The sequence below is a fragment of the Rhineura floridana genome, chromosome 6 (assembly GCF_030035675.1).
Source record: "Rhineura floridana isolate rRhiFlo1 chromosome 6, rRhiFlo1.hap2, whole genome shotgun sequence".
Lineage (NCBI taxonomy): Eukaryota > Metazoa > Chordata > Lepidosauria > Squamata > Rhineuridae > Rhineura > Rhineura floridana.
The window spans coordinates 11546987-11566613 of NC_084485.1; the positions used below are offsets into that span (position 1 = coordinate 11546987).

The following is a 19627-nucleotide window of genomic DNA, read 5'->3' on the forward strand; positions in this document are numbered from 1 at the left end:
TAAGGGTTAGGGAACCTTTCCCAGCTGACCTGGAGATGCTAAAGATTGAACTTGGGACCTTCTGCATACAAAGGAGATGCTCTACCAGTGAGTTATGGGCCTTTCCATAAACATCTGGCCACAGGTTCCTCGTCTCTCTTAGGAGCAGCTGTTCTCCATGGGCAGATGGCTCCACAGCTGCAGTCTGTTGGCATCTACATCAAATGCTATCTAAATATGAGTCCATAATCTAATTTAGGGCATAACCATAGTTGAGATTGGAACTGGTTTCAAACTGGCTCAGCTATCAGGACTTTCTTCTGAAGAACCCAGAGAGCATAGTTTTGTGAGGGTGCTGCAAAGTCTGTAACAGAGATCCTTAAAAATTTGGGCAGATGTTACTGTATCTTGCCAAGTCATAAAATAACTGGTCACTCAAGAGGTCATTGCGTGAGCAGTGTAGCGTCTGAAGTAGGGATGTGTGGATGAACACAGCAGGAGCTTTCTAGATTAAAAAAACAGCAAGATGCATTTTGTTTCTACTCTAACAATTATTTATTTATTTATTTATTACATTTATACCCTGTCTTCCTTTCTATGGCGGCTTACATATGGTTCCCAGGTGGGTTCCCATCCAGACATTGACCAGACCTGACCCTGCTTAGCTTCAGCAGGGTGCTGGCCTCATGCGCCATCAGACCACAGCCTGGTTATGATTTTCCATGTGTCCCGATTTGAGATTTTGAGTTGTATTCAACTAACTCATACTCAGAGTAGACCCATTGAAATGAATTATTCATTTCAATGGGTCTATGTAGCACTGAAACCCACCCTTTAATCTGTACCCAGGAACAAAATATGGGAAATCTTTCAGAATGCAATATCAGAACTAGCTCTAATTGTGGTTGATGGAATCTGTATTTTATGATTATTATCTTTATATCCAGCCTTTCCTCCAAGGAATTCAAGGCAACATAATATGGTTCTCCAGCCCCCTCCCCTTAATTTTGTCCTCATCTGTGAGGTTGGCTAGGCTAAGAGATAGTGTCTGGCCCAAGGTCACCCAGTAACATTCATAGCTGAGAGTAGTGTTGAACCCTGGTCTCCCAGGTCCAAGTCCAGCACTCTTGACCATTACACCACCATGACTGTTTTCCATGTCATTCTCTTAGTTTCCCACCTATTTGACCACACTGGTATCTGCAGGTTTTTTTTTTTTTTGCTTTTGTATAAAACATACCTTGGGCACTGGACAATGAGTCTAGTCCATTAGAAGAGCATTTCCATGTAGGAGCTTTACTTCGTACTGCTTTTACCTCTGTTTTCTATTTGCACCGTCCACAGTAAGGGCTCAGTGCCAGCTGAACAGTGTTTTCTGTTCACACTGAGTGGAAGGATCAATCACACAGTTTCCTAATGACTACACCCTCTAATTTAACATTTCCACTCTCTGGTTGCTTGGCAACCGAGCATGCTCAGTTTGTTCTACCAGCTGCAGCAGGTTCCATTTACAAAAAAACAAACTTGAAAGTGCGATTATTTGTATTTTCACTGGTATGATATAGCTGAAATCTTCATCTTTGTTTGAGCAGTGTTATGCTTTTGCACACAAGCTAGGGGGGAAAGAAAAATAACAGCACTGTTTGCAGCAGCATAAAAAAGGCCGGCAGAAGGGAGGACAGCAGCCGGAAGTTGGGTTGTCAGCCCACAGGAAATTAAATGGAAGAAGGGAGGGTGAGATAGTGGACGTGGATTGATACACCCTCCTAAAAGCATTGGAGCAAAGCGTTTGCAAGGAGAAGCACAGTGCAGTGGAGATTGTTTTTCCTCCACTTTTCATATTATCAGCATATTGGGTTAGTACAGACTTACAAGGGGGGAATTGTGTGATAGCTTCTGTTTGCTGATAACATCAAGTGAACCATGAGAATTAAAAGGAGATGCAAGTAGCACCAAAAACACAGTAAACCACTGTGCAGATGAGCCCGAAGCTCTTGCCCAAACTACAGGTGGGAAGGCTGTTCTATTGTGCCCTGACCCCTTATTTAACTGAATTGAATTTAAAAACATTTATAACGTGCTTAGTGTGTAAAATCTCTAAGCGTCATGCAGAACTCAGTATATAAAAACAACAATATGAAACCATTAATCCTCACATCATTATAAAAACAGATAAAATAAAATAGCCAAATACTGTTTTATTGTTTTGCTCAACATCCAGCTTGAAAAACAGTTCTGGAAAACTCAAAGCTTGACTAGAACTTTGTGACATTTTAGTTGGTCTTAGTAAAGGTATTACAAATTACTCTATTGTGACTTTTAGATTCAGGGGTGCTTTATAATTCTTTAGTAGATTGTATTCTTAGGGTGCTTCATGGGAACAGTGGAAGCTGCCTTATACTGAGTGAGACCATTGGTCCAGCTAGCTCAGTATTGTCTACACTGACTGGCAGCAGCTCTCCAGGGTTTCAGGCAGGGGCCTTTTCCCCAGCCCTACCTGGGAGATGGTGGGAATTGAACCGGGACCTTCTGCATGCAAGGCAGATGCTCTGCCCCTGAACTGCAGCTCTTCCCCATCCTCCGTGCGCTCACTATTTTGGGGGTGAGATTCAGTCGCATACTGGCAAACTCAGGTTGTGCAGTTAATGTGGATTTTGGCACTCTTCTGCAACAAACCTGCTTCTTCAAAAAAGAAAAGAAAATGACTTTTTGGAGTAAGGAAAGTGACAGGAAAATGCACTGGAAAGTGCAGGATAACAGTTGCTTGACATGTCGCCATATAACCTCCCTGCAAACAAATCAGAACGAATGCTCAGTAAACAGCCCAGGTTGTATAACTTACCTGCAAACCTTGTGCAGATAACTCAGGATCAAAACTCAATAAGGTTGTCAGGCAGCAGTCTTGAGCAGTAGTGTGGAGGCAAATTCAGAAGTGCAGTGTCCTTTCATGTTAGCCACAGCCACCATCACCCCTTTTTTATTGCTAGGTTGAGAATGAGATCCTTGTTAATGCCTTCTTCCACAACAACTGACACCCCTAGGAACCAATAAGCATGAAAGGGGAGAGTGTTGCCTCCTGAGAAGAGTCTTCTCAGTGGCTGACTCACCTCCTTTCACTCTGATTGGCTCCAATCAGCAAGAAAGGACAAGGAAGCATGTTAGAAGACGCTTCTCAGTGGCTAACACGCTTCCCTTTCATGTTGATTGGCTCACAGGATGCTGGAGACATAGAGGCCCTCCTGGGACCCTACTCCCAAACAAGTAAAAGGTCTAAGACCTCCCAAGACCCTGGTCTTAAGTTTCACTGATTCCTTTATTTTATCCTCAGTGGTGCGCCTTTAAAATAGGAATAACAAGTAGGGAACTGCGAGGGACTGGGGTGGGGAGAGGAGGAGGAAAAAAGGAAATTCTCCCTCTTAACCTCTCCACTTCTCTCCCTGCAATCTTCCCCTCCCTTCTCCCAGAGGAGTGGGGCGAAGAAGAGGAAATCTCCCCCTGCTCTGCTCTCCCCCCTTCTTGAATCTCCCCAGGGGGAGGGGGACAAAGCAGAAGGAGGGAGAGAGCACATTTGAAGCACACAACTTCCCCCAAATAATCTTGGGAGCTGTAGTTTACCCTTCATAGAGCTATAGTTCCCAGCACCCATAACAAACTATAGTTCCCAAGATTCTTTGGGGGAAGCAATGTGCTGTGAATGCGCTTTAAATGAGTGGTATGGATGGATGTGACCAAGGGTTTGAGAGGGGTGGTTCATCGAGCATACTCAGGTAGTGAGCCCCTCCCAAACCCATTTCTGGTCTCAGACTTGGAAAAAAAGATGTACTCCTCCCTAAATTCTCCCCACTCTCAGACAGGTTGTGTGCATTTCTATCACCTTTCTGTGTTGTCTCCCCAGTGTCAGCTTCAAATGGTAATACCCCTGCATGGTAGAGTGCCATGCATGCTTATGGTGCTCAGTAAATAGTTGTAATAAATAATCAGATGTCTCTCAGGGTTGGGCAGAGTAGAATGTCCTGGCGTGTTCATTAATCAATTCCCAGAGGAGCACTTGCTTTCTGGTTGCTGAGGTTCTTACATTAAAACGAGAGAAACTAGATGGACCTCCTTGGTCTGCTCTTGCAAAGCCCTACTTGGCTTCTTAAGCAAGAGTGCAGAATCGAAACCGCAAGACAGAGGTGGGGAACCTGTGGCCGTCCAGATGTTGTTGGACTGCAACTCCCATCAATCCCAGCCAGCACGGGCAGTAGTCAGAGATGATGTCATCCAACAACATCCGGTAGTCCGAGAACATCCTTGCCACTGCCACAAAAGAACCTGAGTGTGTGCTCTTGCTCTGTAAATTTAAGACCCTTTGATAGACTGTGGGGATTCCAGTACATATGTAAAAACGTAGACCATGCAAGGCTCAAGTTAGCCACTTCTCGCCTACCTCACATGATTATTGTAAGGCCGATTACAATAAGATCGATAAATAGTTTGCTAGGTTAAATGAGCTGTATGAATGATAGATCAGGATCCCCAAGGAATTTACAAGGTGTGTATTGGGGGGGGGTTGGTAGAAAAGAGGGCACTTGTTTGCCCTCTCATCCCAAAGATGAGGAGTATTGTGCCCCCAAATTTCTCCAGTTCTCCCACACATGTCCTTCCCATCTGTACGCTACCTTTGGGAGTAGCAAATAGGAAGATGATTATAAAAGCTAAGTGAATTCTGCATTTCTGTGATTGCACTGCATGAACATGGGATCTGATGGTAGATTGTGAATTCAGCAAACCTCAGCTTCTTTTTCTCTTGCTTGTTTTGTAGAACATAGCAAGTTTCTAGCCCTTAAGATTGTTAAGATAGGCTTTGAAATAAATGGGAAGCAGTGCGCTGCCAAATCTTAAAGAGGCCAGAGGGAGTGGACTGAGACATTTTTGTAAATGTATTTTAAATGGATCACAGAATTTGTTCCATGTTGGTGCAAGACTTTATTCATTTTTAATGTGGAATGTACATGGCCACCTAAAAATGGTACATAATACTGATATGTACAGGCCTAAATTCTTTTGCCTTTCTTCACGATTGCTAGTTATGTTCCAAACAGGCCCCAAAAATGAGTCTTCGGGCATAGAAAAGTGAGATATCATTTTCTGATGATGACTATTAAAACCCACAGCCACATATCCTTATATAACAACCGAGGGCAGCATCTAAGTAAATTCTCCTCTGGTCCACCCTCTTTACCATTCATCCCCAAAGACAATTGGTATATTATTTCCAACGGCAGGTTCTTAATGTTTGATGGGCCGCATATAAATTGCAAATGGTCTTTGATCCCTGAATCAGTGGATCAGTGCCTTAGCCTGGAAAAATAATAATAAAGCAAACGGGTCAAAAAGTACGCTAGCTTTTCTGATACCCCCCTACCATCCTGAGCACTGAGAACAATTATCTAAGCTTTTATTCCACCTTTGTGTGTGCTTATTTTGTCAGTCCTGCCTGCCTTCCATTGCTTCCTCAATGTATGCTCTCTTGCTTGCTTAGATTCATATCAAATAATAACTAAGCCCCCTCTGTTTAACAGTTACATCTTTTTCATATAGTGCTTTCATGCGTATTCAGTATAACTCATTTATCATTTATCTAGAGTTCTGATATGTCTGTCAGATATAGGTACAACTGATAACTTGTTCATGATGAACCATGTACAGCTTCTTAAGTCTTTCTGTATATGGGGGGGGGGAAGCATTCAGGGTGGTAGCCCCACAACTATGATGCATTTTTGCTTTAGAAATGCTTCAGAGTCAGCGTGAGCGTATTTTTAAAGCGTTTAACAGTCCTGTTGGAGCTGACCTTTTTAGATTAAACTAGTTCAGGCAAGTTGAAGATTTTAATTTCAATTTTTAGCTGTTATTAACAGAATATATCAGTTCTAGTAGGATAAATGTGAATTTTACATGTTCTGTTAGCCTCCCCCCCCCAAAAAAAAAAACATTCAAGATGAGGCTTCCTAAATGAAATACATTAATTAATGAAATAGATAGACATAACTGTTAGAATAGTTTCAGGAGTAGAAAAAATGGTTTGGTTCTGAGGACCTTTTTGTTACGATAGATTCAGACTTAAACACATCATCATGAGGTCTAAATATTTCACAATACATAAATTAAAGCTGCAGTTTTGAAAATGTTAAATGTGGTCACCAGTGCTGCAATTGCTTTTTTTTAGTCTTGAGCTGATATTTCTAGCTAGATAATGGTATCTAAGCAAGAGATCTTTGCCAGCTATAAAGATATAGCAAGATCTAGTCTCTTCTAAAATAAGCTGCCATTTCTTTAAATCAGTCAGACCTTGTGCCACCTTTCCTGGCACAGCAGAACAGGCAGAGGGATGTAAAACTGCTATTAATAGCCAATTGCCTGTGCTTTCAGCCTCCATTTTCTCTTGCAGGGCTGTGGATAGGATATTCCTTTTCACTCGATTGCTTGGTAGGAGGAAATGGAGGCTGGCTCTCATAAGATTTTCAAAGGTGCTGTTTAACTAGGTTTTAAAAAAGAATTGCAAAATGAAAGGTTATTTAGCATAAAGAACAGAGATAGCAACAGTTTGGAAGGCTTTTTTAAAAAATCATTCCTTTGTGGTATTAAACAATTTGACTGCTCCTTTTATTAGCCAACTTGAGATGTATCAAGTTCTGCAACAGAGCCGCTACTGTGCTAAACTAGAAGATACAGCTCCCGTTTTCTGGCCTACAATCCCTACGGGTAATTGAATATAGGCAATTGAAAAGAGGGGTGAAAGCTGTGAATGTCTGCTAAATAGAGGCTTGTCGTTTGAAAGCATGATGCAGCAAAATCCAGCGCGTCCCATTTTCAGTCAGAGCGTACCAGTTTAGTCTGATGTAGGGAGTGTATCAGTTGATTAGTCTTGATAATTTATCATCGTCATTTGCCTGTACAGGGGGCTTGGTGGGAAAATATTTGTTAATTACAGATCAGGAGGAGTTCTGCCCCCACCCACTTGTCACACTGGGCCAAGGAACAAACAGTTTCAGCCATCCTGAGCATAAATAATGTTCCTGATTGTGGATGTTATGCATTCAAAATCAAGGCTACATTCCAATGCAAGAGTTTTGGTTTATCCCGGTTTGGTTCTGTTAGGCCCTTATTAAGGTTCAGTTAACTGATTTGGCATATCTGGAGACAGCTTAAGCATCCTTCACTCATTTTACTATGTTGATTTCCCCCTTACATGTGATAAGATAAATAACCTTGTGATATTATAGTCCAGTTTGTGATATTATAGTCTACTAGATAGTTAAATAAGGGTGAGCCAGCTTGGTGTGGTTAAGGTGTTGGACTGAGACCTGGGAGTCCAGGGTTCAAATCCCCACATAGCCATGAAGCTCACTGGGTGACCTCAGGCTAGTCACTGCCTCTCAACCTCATGAAAACCCTATTCATAGGGTCACCATAAGTCGGAATCAACTTGAAGGCAGTACAGATAGTTAAACGAATTTAGGTTTGTGTATTATACGGCAATGGATAGTTTATAGAAAATGAGGAAACATGTGCGCATCCATTCTGTGTGCATAATTCATATGTACCACAAGATCCTGTTTTCTTGACACTGAATTTGGATTGCGTGGGTGCGGAATTTTTATTTTTCTTCAGAAGATTTATAACTGCTAGGTCGAAGAGGTTACAAAAAATTAAACTGTAGATAAAACAGTAACTAAAATCCACAAACCAGTTAGAAACAAATAGACATAAAACCATCGCTTTTGTGTGACAGGACTCAACAGTACAGAGTACCATCACCTCTTTTTCTTGCTGCCTGTGGCTACCATTTTGTGCTGTTACCAACAGCAATTGTAACAAAGTGAGGATACCAGGACCTCATTTTTACAACAAAAAAAGCACTGCATCATTATGAAAAAGGCAAGCCTACAGAATGTATGAGGAGCTGGAATATAGGGAAATTGTGGTGGGGAGAGACAGGAAGGAATCATATTGTTATGTAGCTTTGTGGCCTACTCCAGAACCAAAGCTGGGCACGTTATTCCTCAGAGATTACAGTGATCCAGTTTATGAGAACAAAATAAATGTTATTAATTTGGTATGACAAGATACAGGGCCACTGTCTCTGTGGCTCTCATCACAGGCCTTGCCTACAGAATGTGTCTGCCTTCCATGCTTCCTAATGGATACCCTATGTTCTCTCGGGACAACCTCTAGATATAGCATAAGGCATCTCCAACTTTCTATTGCAATCCAAGATTTAAACGTTGCTTTTGAAAGGTGTATTATGAGGGTAAATTAACAACGTTTAATTTACACCGATTATTTTGCTTGTTTAAACACTAACTGCCTCCCCCCAGTGGAGGCCCGTGATGCTAACTGTTAACTGGCAACCTCTAGGCTCCTGCATGCCTTTCTTCTGTCTGCATACAAGGTAGCATACTTATGCTTCGCAGGTGGTCATCCATATGGGCCCTAACCAGAGCCAGACCTCCTTAGCTTTAGCAAGGCAGTGGTTTCATGTGTCTTCAGACCATACCCTGAGACCTATAACTTGTTTGTAGGCATGTCTACTTGGAAGAAAGGCTCACTGATTTCACTGGGATGTTGTAGTTAGGATTGGAGTCTTAAAGTACAGTCTCTTCTCATGTCCCTACTGTTTCCTAGCCTTGTTGGGAGTGGACAGGAGCGTGCACAGTCCAAAACATATTAAAACCTTCTTTTTTGGCTAGCCACTTGGATGGCTTTAAACTAGCATTAGACAAATTCATGAAGTATAAGGCTATCGGAGAGCCAGTGTGGTGTAGTGGTTAGAGTGTTGGACTAGGACCTGGGAGACCAGGGTTTGAATCTCCACATAGCCATGAAGCTCACTGGGTGACCTTCGGCCAGTCACTGCCTCTCAGCCTCACGAAAACCCTATTCATAGGGTCGCAATAAGTCAGAATCGCCTTGAAGGCAGTACATTTACATTATAAAGCTATCAGTGGCTACTAGGGTTGGGTGAGAATTTCAATTCAGTTTACATTTCAAGCAGAATTTATCAAATTCGCAATTTCCAAAACAATATGACAACCGAAACACAGCCATCCTTCAAAAATCATATTGATTAGAATTTTGGGATGCGGTTCACCAACTGAACAACATTTACAAAAATGCATATATTAGGAGAAAGTGTGCATAAAAATGAATACATGAGTGAAAATAACATTCTGAAAGGCATGAAATGATGAGAAATGGCTTGCAAAAATGTGTAGCTTTGTCATAACTGCCTACAAAAATGTGTTTATTTGGAGAAACTTGTTCTAAAATGTTGGAGAATTTTCACGAGGATTTAAAAAAAAAAATCGCAGATCTCTGTAGAAATGTAGAGAACTGAATTTAACATTGGAAAAAAGAGAAACTGAGAGAACCGAAACGGACAGATCTTTCCATCCCTACTACTACCCACAATGGCTACATTCTACCTCCATTGTTGGAAGCAGTATACCAGTTGCTGAGGGTCACAAGTGGGGAGAGTGCTGTTGAGCTCAGGTCCTGCTTGCAGGCTTCCCATTGGGGCATTTCATTTTGGCCGCTCTGAGAACGGGATGCTGGACTAGGTGGGCCTTTGGTGTGATCCAGCAGGGTCTTTTAATGTTCTTACGTTCTCTCAGTCCTGATTGCATGGCTACCTATACACCATACATTTAAAGCACCCCCCCAAAAAAAGGATCCTGGGAACTGTAGTTTACCCTTCACAGAGCTACAATTCCCAGTACCCTTAATAAACTACAGTTCCCAGAATTCTTGGGGGGGGGATGAACTTTAAATGTATGGTGTGTACACAAACCATGTACCAATCATTTGTTCTAGTTGGGATATGTAAGCCTACAACCAAACATTGGCCCTAACCCGTACTTTGAAACGGTAATAAACAAATATACACAGTTCTATTCTGCCATTCTTTCACAGAGCAACATCATAGAATTTTCCCATTTTACCTCTGTGAAGGAGGCTAGACTGAGACATAGTGATTGAGGGCTAAAGTCACCCTGTGAGCTATAGGGCTGAGCAAGGGTTTAAACCCCTCCTCCCCGGTGTTCTTTGAATGAGCTTTTAGTGCTAGCCAAATGTCTGCAGAGGGCTATCAGCACTTAGCTTGGCCTACCCCATAGGATTGTTGGAAGGATAATATGGAGTACCACTATGGAGACCTGCCCTGCCATGATACAAATACAGTAAAAAAACCATGATTCTATGACTGGTGAAAAAATAATAGCTCAGTTACCTGAGTGGTGAGGGATCCACATAGTTTTATATAAATCTTGCTGAGACATGATTTGGGGAGGGACCAAAGCTCAGTGCCAGAGAATCTGCCTTGAATGCAGAAGGTCCCAGGTTCGATCCCTGGCATCACCAGGCAGGGCTGGGAGAGAATCCTGTCTGAAATCCTGGAGAGCCACTGCTAGTCAGTGTAGACAGTACTGAACTAGATAGACTAATGACCTCTGAAAGAGCAGGTTCGTAGTCTGGGAGTGCTCCTGGATCCATCTTTGTCACTGGTGACCTCAGTGGCTGGGAGTGCCTTTTACCAGCTTTGGCTAGTAAGACAGGTGCGGCCGTTTCTGGACCAGGATAGCCTGACCACTGTTGTCCATTCACTGGTAACCTCCAGGCTGGATTACTGTAATGCACTCTATCTGGGACTGCCCTTGAGGTTGGTCCGGAAGCTGCAGCTGGTGCAAAATGTGGTGGCATGACTGCTCACTGGGGCAGAGAGTCATCAACATGTCCTACTGCTTAAAGGATTGCAACGGCTGCTCATTAGCTACTGTGCCAAGTTCAAGGTTCTGGTTTTGGTATAGAAAGCTCTACGCAGCTTGGGACAAGGATTACCTGAAATATCGTCTTACCCCTTATATGCCCAGTTGATCACTGTGGAAGATGCCACAACATGAAAGGTCCACTTCCTATGTTGTGTAGAATGGACCTCCTGATAAGATGGTATCTGCAGGAGGCCCTCACCTGCAGAGCACACACGCCTAGCGCTGCCCAGTTTCCCATGCCCTAACTGACTGTTAGAAGCCCCCCTCCGTTGGAGGGGGAGTTGGAGATCAAACCACCTCCACCTTGTGCTCAGAGGCGCTTGAGGTGGGAAATTCAACAGTCAGAGCTGAGGCAGAGCCTTCATGCGTGCGCACAATCCAAGCCTCCTTAAGCTGACTCAGGAGGGGGACCCAGTTGCTGAGTCAACATCTTAGTGCCACGGAAGTATGCTTAGTCTGTATGCTTAGTTTTGGGCCAAAGTTCCTAACAAGCATAGTTAGGTTAATGAGGAGCACTGCTTTTGATGTATCTATAACTTTAAAGAGAAAAAACTATAGACACATCTCTGACTGAGTCCTTCAGCGATAGGCAGGACAGGTGGCCTCCATTTTAAAAAGGGGATTAGGCAGATTCATGGAGGATTAGGCTAGCAGTAGATAATAGTCATGACTGCTGTGCTTCCTTCAGGATCAGAGGCAGAATGCTTTGATTCATTGGGGAGGCTTTTGTTGTCTCGTGGGGTTCCCAAAGCCACTGTGCTCCCTGGGGCTGATGGGAATTTTACTTCTTTTATGTATTTATGTATTTATTTAACAGAATTGATATACTGCTTGACCTCGGGAAAAGACCTCAAAGCAGTTTACAAAAAATAAAACAAAACATTAAAATTGTCAATAAAAGACAGTTAAAAAACCAGGTATCTGAAATTATTCAAAACCCAATTAAAATCTACAATAAGCTAAAGACAGATTACATGTACATGTTTGGAGAGGCTCATCTAAACAAAAATCTTTTAAGCAGGTGCTGGAAGGAGTACAACGAAAGTGCCTCTTGATGTCAATAGGTATGGAGTTCCAAAGTGTAGGTCCGCATTAAAAGATTGATTATCGCAGCTGCGGAATGAATATTGTAGTCTAAACCACCTGTAAATACTAGGCTGGGAAGGCTGCCCTATGCACATATCAGACTTGGATTTTGCTTTTCTTTCTTTGCCACTTGCTAGATGGGGAAAGGCTCCTTCAAATATGCCTGGGTGCTGGACAAGCTGAAGGCTGAGCGTGAGCGCGGCATCACTATCGACATCTCTCTGTGGAAGTTCGAGACCACCAAGTACTACATCACCATCATCGATGCCCCTGGGCACCGGGATTTCATCAAGAACATGATCACAGGAACTTCACAGGTGAGAAAGGAAAGGTTCTTCCTCACAGAGCGTAGACCATGGGACAGATGGCAACTTGGGTCATTGACTGTGCATTTGCTTGAACCCTAGTGCAGCACAGAACCGACATCCTTTTCCTGGATAGGTTGTGGCTAGCTTTGTATACCAGTGGTGGACCTGGGAGTCTGGAAGAAAATGGCTGTGTGTTTGCTGACAAAACCTCTTTGTTGCTAATTACATTTATATCCCGCTCTTCCTCCCAAAGGAGCCCAGGGCAGCAAACAAAAAACTACCCTTGCATCTGGTTCTCCAAATGACGACGATACCAAGTTTTGCACATTGAAAGGGGCAATAGAAATGCTGAAGAATACATTTGAAGCATGCTTTCCCTCCCACTCTGTGAGTGAAAAAAATGAAATCCCCAAAGGCTCATCAACTATTTATACACGAAGATGGCACTATCAGTTTTCAAGTCTCAAGCTGATGTTCTTGGAACTTGTTGAGTTACACTAGGAAGAGAGGATTAGCTAATAGGAGACCAAGATGGACCTCTTTGTTTAGGGAAATCTCAGATGGTGATGGTAATGAACTGGTTATCCCTAGACACACATTTTAAATATGTTGCATCTTGCTTCAGTTCTGAGCATCTGCATGCACGTTCATTTGGAATGGATGTGGACATTAAGTGCTCTCTTGCTGATTAAAGACAATGTACAAATTTAGAATGAAGAACAATAATCATATTCTAATAATAAAAAGCTTGACTACTGAGTATGAATAGTTTTTGACAGCTGAAGAGTAACCGAAGCACATGCTGTGCATGTGGGAAGTCTGAAATTCAATCCCCAGCATCTTGAGGCATTATTATTATTATTATTATTATTATTATTGCTTGTTAACTGAAGGTCTTGAAGTGATTTACAACACTGTTAAAAACAAAAGTAAATATGCCACACCATAAAAACAAACAATGAAACAACATCCACCACCCCCATACAGCCACAGATGACTTTGGCAGCATATTAATACAAAACAATATCATCTCAGTCTATCAAATACCTCGGGAAAAGATGTCTTTACCTAGCACCGAAAAGATGTCAGTGAAGGCGCCAGATGGACCTCCATAAGGAGTGTATTCCACGAATGGGGAGCCACAACTGAAAAGGCCCTCTCCCTTGTCACCACCCTCTGAGCCTCCCTCAGAGGGGATACCTGGAGAAGGGAGGGTTGAGGAAGACCCCTGTTTGAGACCCTGTAGAGCTGCTGACAGTGCAGACCGGGGGTGAGCAATCTCAGTCCCAGTGACCAAATATCGCCCTCCAAGCCTCTCCATCTGGCCCCCAGCACTCTCCCCAGACTGTGCTCATCCCCAGACCACACCCCTCATCACCCCTCTCTACACCCACCTTAAGTGCTTTTGCCTGGCTTGAATGTGTCCTTGAACTCATGCTCGTGTGCATGGAGGATGGTGCTGTGTGTGTGTGAGAGAGAGACAGATGGAGGATGATGCTCTTTGTGTGTGTGTGTGTGTAAACCTCTGCAGAAATTCCCCATTCCAGATGTAAACAAAACTGAGCAAGATAGAGCAGTAGTCTGACTTGATATAAGGATGCTTCATATTTATTCATAAGTTCTGTCCTCTCAAGCCCGAAATGATCATATCAAGTAGTTATAGGGGAGAAATTAGATTCATTTAGCATTTAAAGGTGAACATACATAATTCACATTTTCTGAAGCGATAGACCCAAAACACAGCCATCTTTTGAAATTTGCAGTTCTCCAAATTTTGCAATGCAGCTCTCCAGCCTCATAAAGTGTACAAAAGTACAAACATTAGTGTAAAATGTGCATAAAAATGAATCTTATTGAAAATGCATTACATGAGGGAAACTTGCTTTGCAAAAATGTGTATATTAGGCAAAATTGCATACATAAATGTGTATATTAGAAGTTTTCATTGACATGCTGATAAAATTTCATGAGGACTTAAAAAAAATGCAGTGGAAATGTGAAGAACTGAATTTCAGATCGGAAAAATGAGAAACTTAGAGAAACTGAAACGGTCAACTTACCCTTATGTAATGTTTTGAAAATGTGCAAAATGACATCCCAAAATGACGGAATTGGCATCAGGAGTTCGTATGCTGTGGGTATGCACGCACATACAACATCTTCTTCATGAGGTTCTCAATGCTTCTGTGCCTTTTTTTATGTCCAGGCCGACTGTGCCGTCTTGATTGTGGCGGCTGGAGTAGGTGAATTCGAAGCTGGCATCTCCAAGAATGGGCAGACGCGTGAGCACGCCCTCCTGGCCTACACCCTGGGCGTCAAACAGCTCATTGTGGGGATTAACAAGATGGACTCCACGGAGCCGCCTTACAGCGAGAAACGCTATGATGAGATTGTCAAGGAAGTCAGCGCCTACATCAAGAAGATCGGCTATAACCCAGCAACCGTTCCCTTTGTGCCCATCTCTGGCTGGCATGGTGATAACATGCTGGAGCCGTCTCCCAACGTAAGTCTTTGGTGGGATGGAACAGGCTGAGCTCTCTTGTGTGGGATTTGCATCTCCCAGATCCAATCAGCTGAATATGGTCTTCTCTCATCATGGAGGATAAGGCTATGAATACCTACTAGGTGGCTCCACTGTTGGGAGTCAGTATTTATTTATTATGTATTATTTATTTCTTATTTGATTTATATCCTGCCCTTCCTCCCAGCAGGAGCTCAGGGCGGCAAACAAAAGCACTAAAAACACTTTAAAGCATTGTAAAAGCAGACTTTAAAATACATTAAAGCAAAACATCTTTAAAAATGTTTTTTTTAAAGTATTCAAGATATTTTTTTTAAAAAAAGGTTAAAAACATACTGTTTTTTAAAAAAAATAAAGGTTTAAAAACGTACTAAAAAGCAATTCCAACACAGATGCAAACTGGGATAAGATCTCAACTTAAAAGTTGAGTATGGCCCTGAATGTCAATTGCTGGGAACCACAGGAGGGGAGAGTGCTGTTGTTCTCAGGCTATGCTTTTGGGCTTCCCCGCTTTGGGGTCAAGATGTTGTTGGGAATGTCAGAGGGCCCGGCTTGATAGTAGACCCAGCAAACCTGGTCGTTACTCAGTATGAGTATGCATCGAGTGGGCGCTGGTACCATAATCCTTGAGATCCTATGGTCAACTTTCAAGGGTTCTTTGGTGGACCAACCATGAAGGATTGCCTGAGGCTAAGAAGTGTGGAAACCATGGCTCTCGGGCATCACTTACTGTTAATGCTTAAGTTGTGATCAGTATAGTTTTCTTTTGGGATTACTAAGGCCAAGTTCTTACCAAGATGATAAATGGCGTTTGGCCTGTAGTTTTTGTTAGTTTGTTTATTTTTTCAAAGTATTTATAGTGTTCAGCTGGAAAGGCTTCCAGAGCAGCTTACACATCAATAAAAGTAACACAGCCCCTGTCCTCAGGCTTACGAAGACATGACCCAAAAGGAAAAAAGGATAAAGAAGGAAGAGGAAAACAAGCAAAGTCACTTGGAAGCTCACGTCCTACAAAACTAAGCAGGAGCATTCAACCATGTAAAACCTACTACCTTCAGTCTGGAGTGGTACCTCTCCACCCACTTCTGTGGGACCATTTGTCCTCCATGGAAGGAGGTGATATTTGGTTATTTTGGGGCAGGCCAAGGGCAGATTCTTTTCCCCACAAGAATGTCCCTGGGAACAAAGCTGCTTTATTTCCATGGGGCATTGTGTTTCAAATTACAAAGGAATGCCTGCAGGGGCTGTTGAGGGCAACCAACTGCTTGAAGCAATGGCAAAAGGTTTTTTTCCCTGTTAAAAAACAAACCCTTGGGCACAGGCCTGTAGCTGGGGGGGGGCAAATGGGGGCGGCACCCTTCCTAGAGCTGTGCTTTGTGCCTTCCCCCCGGATTTTGGGGGGAAATCATCTTTTTAATTTGTGACATGACAGACAATGACAACCTCCATTTAAAGAATGATAGCTTGTTTTAAGAACAGGAGCAATTTAAGAATAGGACCTTCTGAAAAATTCAGTAAATAAGTGCACAACAAAAGCCTCATCTGGAAGAGCCCCCAAAAGTCTGCTCACTCAAGACTTTCCCTGACTGAGGGTGGATTTTTTATGATCACAATCACCCTATAATTACTGAAGTGATCCTGAAAAAAACAGCCTGTATAGTAACATCACCCTTGAAGAGTTAAATATTAGGACTTAGTATTATGGACTAGAGTTAGACTCCACCCCTTGGACTTCCTTTTGCTCTGCTTCTCAGTTTCATGGTAAGGGGTATTCAGAGGTGGTTTTCCATTGCCTTCCTCTTAGGCTGAGAGGCAGTGACTGGCCTAAGGTCACCCAGTGAGCTTCATAGCTGTGTGGGGATTCGAACCCTGGTCTCCCAGGTCATAGTCCAACACTGTAACTACTACACCACACTGGCTCTCTTACTCTTTTAAAGCACTTGCTAAACTCACAATCATAATAGCTACTTTTCTTCTTTTTTTGAGGACTTGATGGCAAAGGATGAAAACAGCCCTGGAGGAATAGAAACATTGCTGTGTACAGTACAGTTAGCTAGCTGGCTAGGCTGTAACTCAGGTCTAAGTTCTGTTTTTTCCAATATGTACAGCTCAGCATGAAGCCTTTCCAGGGTTTGTGGACAGAAAAATCAACGCAGCAACCAGTAGAAAAAAAAATCCTGTTGCTTTCCACAATTTGTTTCCAACTTCTTAGTTAATATTTTAAATAGCAGCCAGTTAGAAAGCTTTCTCTTGATTGTCCAACAGGAAGGAAAATCTAAAAGTCAGCAACAAGACTAGAAGGAGGGACTCTCAAGAAGAATTTAACAAACACACCCTAAAGTGTTTATTTTCTCTCTTCCCTTCCCCAAACTTGTAGTATGGACAAGTTTGTTTTTCAGGTGGAATCTAAAACTGAGATGCCTAATGTAGCATCAAAGACAAGCTCAGGGGCTCACTGGCATTACCAAAGTAGTTCAGTTCATGAAGAATGAGAACACAGGGACAGAGATCATAGGTGAAAGAGGACTGTAGCTATAAGCAATGTATAGCTTTTGAGTCTGGTATTCCTGGGGTTCTTGCAAACAAGGGTGACACAGTTCAGCCCATTAACAACATGAAAAGAACCTGCTGGAACAGGCCAGTGGCCCATCTATCTATCTATCTATCTATCTATCTATCTATCTATCTATCTATCTATCTATCTATCTATCTATCACCTATCATCTATCTATCTATCATCTATCTATCTATCTATCTATCTAATCTATTTATTTATTTATTTATTTATTTATTTATTGCACTTGTATACCGCCCCATAGCCGAAGCTCTCTGGGCGGTTTACAGCAATCAAAAACATTAAAACAAATATACAATTTAAAACACATATTTTAAAAACAATTTAAAACACAATTTTAAAATTTAAAACAATATAAAAACAATTTGAAACACATGCTAAAATGCCTGGGAGAAGAGGAAAGTCCTGACCTGGCGCCAAAACGCCAAAAAGATAAGAGTGTTGGCGCCAGGCGCACCTTGTCTAAAAGATCATTCCATAATTTGGGGGCCACCACTGAGAAGGCCCTTTCCCTTGTTGCCACCCTCCGAGCTTCCCTTGGAGTAGGCACCCGGAGGAGGGCCTTTGATCTTGAACACAGTGTACGGGTGGGTTCATATCGGGAGAGGTGTTCCATCAGGTATTGTGGTCCCAAGCCATGTAAGGCTTTATAGGTTAAAACCAGCACCTTGAATTGAGCTCGGAAACATACAGGCAGCCAATGCAAGCGGGCCAGAATCGGCTTTATATGTTCGGACCGTCTGGTCCCTGTTACCAATCTGGCCGCTGCATTTTGCACAAGCTGCAGTTTCCGAACCGTCTTCAAAGGCAGCTCCACGTAGAGTGCATTGCTGTAATCTAATTTGGAGGTTACCAGAGCATGGACAACTGAAGCCAGGTTATCCCTGTCCAGATAGGGACGTAGTTGGGCCACCAACCAAAGTTGGTAGAAGGCACTCCATGCCACCGAGGCTACCTGAGCCTCAAGTGACAGAGATGATTCTAGGAGAACCCCCAAGCTACGAACCTGCTCCTTCAGGGGGAGTGCAACCCCATCCAGGACGAGTTGGACATCCACCATCTGGTCAGAAGAACCACCCACTAGCAGCATCTCAGTCTTGTCTGGATTGAGCCTCAGTTTATTAGCCCTCATCCGTCCATTGTCACAGCCAGGCACCGGTTCAGCATCCTGTTCTCACAGTGGCCAACCAGATGTTCATGGGAAGTCCACAAGCAGGAGATGAGCGCAGGAGCACTCTCCCTCCTGCGGCTTCTGGTCAGTGGTTTTCAGAAGCATACTGCCTCTGACTATGGTGACAGAGCACAGCCATCACGGCTAGAAGCCACTGATAGCCTTATCCTCCATGAATTTGTCTAAACCTCTTTTGAAGCCATCCAAGTTAAACTTGGATTTTGTAAGATTCATGTAAGTTAACACGCTCTCTGGATGGAGGAGGAGTGAGGGGGAAGGTCACTGTCTTTTCCTTTCTCTGGCCGAGCCCTGACATCCTCTCCATCGGTGGGGATGGGTTGGAATTGTCTGGAGCTATGCGCCTCTCCCCCCCCTCAGTGCCTCCCCTAGAAATGTCTCCTCACTGATGCCCGATTCCTGGGAAGTCTCTCACGGGGTCTTCCTCCCTCACTTTTGAGGGAGACAACTGGCCTGCAAGGGGCTTCTGGAGGACTGGAGTGTCATGTGGATGTAGCGACTGACTCACTCTTCATGGGGGATTTTGAAACATATGAAGTGGGGCTTAGTCTGTGCAAGAAAGTGAGCTCTTAATGCAGCTCTCACAGGCTCCCTTGTTCCCGCTTAGTTTGTAACTGCACAGTTTACCATGGCTTCTCGCTTCCAACAGTTTGTGCTTCTTTAGGCCTAGCCGGACTGTTTTCAGATTGCCTCATGGGCCTGTGACTTTTGCCTCATGACCCAGTCAGATGTCTCAGCCCAGCCAGCTTGTGGGGGGCGTGGGACACTTTTCAGTGTTTGATGGTCATCACAGCCTTGATTGCACTCCTTGTCGTCGTCTTCTTCTTAAAATTATTAGTATTATAGAAATCATGGCCTTGATGATGATGATATTATTTTGTTGTTGTTGTTGTTGTTGTTGTTGTTGTTGTTATTATTATTATTATTATTAATAATAATAATAATAATAATAATAAATTTCTTATCTGCACCACAAGGTCCGAACCATTTAAAAATGCAGGGTTATATGTAACCCTGTTATTCCTACTCAGAGTAAGTCCACTGAAATTAATGAACATGACTAACATAGGCCTATTAATTTCACTGGATCTGAACAGAACTTAGTTGGATACAACCTACAATATTACAAACTCTTAAAAGAGATTACAATCGAGGGAATAG

The 19627-nt window shown here is 42.9% G+C and overlaps 1 protein-coding gene across 1 annotated transcript in view; it reads left to right on the plus strand.

The window, feature by feature from the left end:
• The window catches only part of EEF1A2 (eukaryotic translation elongation factor 1 alpha 2), a 41527-nt gene that overhangs the window by 6267 nt on the left and 15633 nt on the right, over positions 1-19627 (plus strand). Inside the window, exons 3-4 of the mRNA XM_061631007.1 lie at positions 12011-12190; positions 14388-14684. Coding sequence (XP_061486991.1) covers positions 12011-12190; positions 14388-14684 — 477 coding nt within the window. The remainder of the gene's footprint in view (positions 1-12010; positions 12191-14387; positions 14685-19627) is intronic.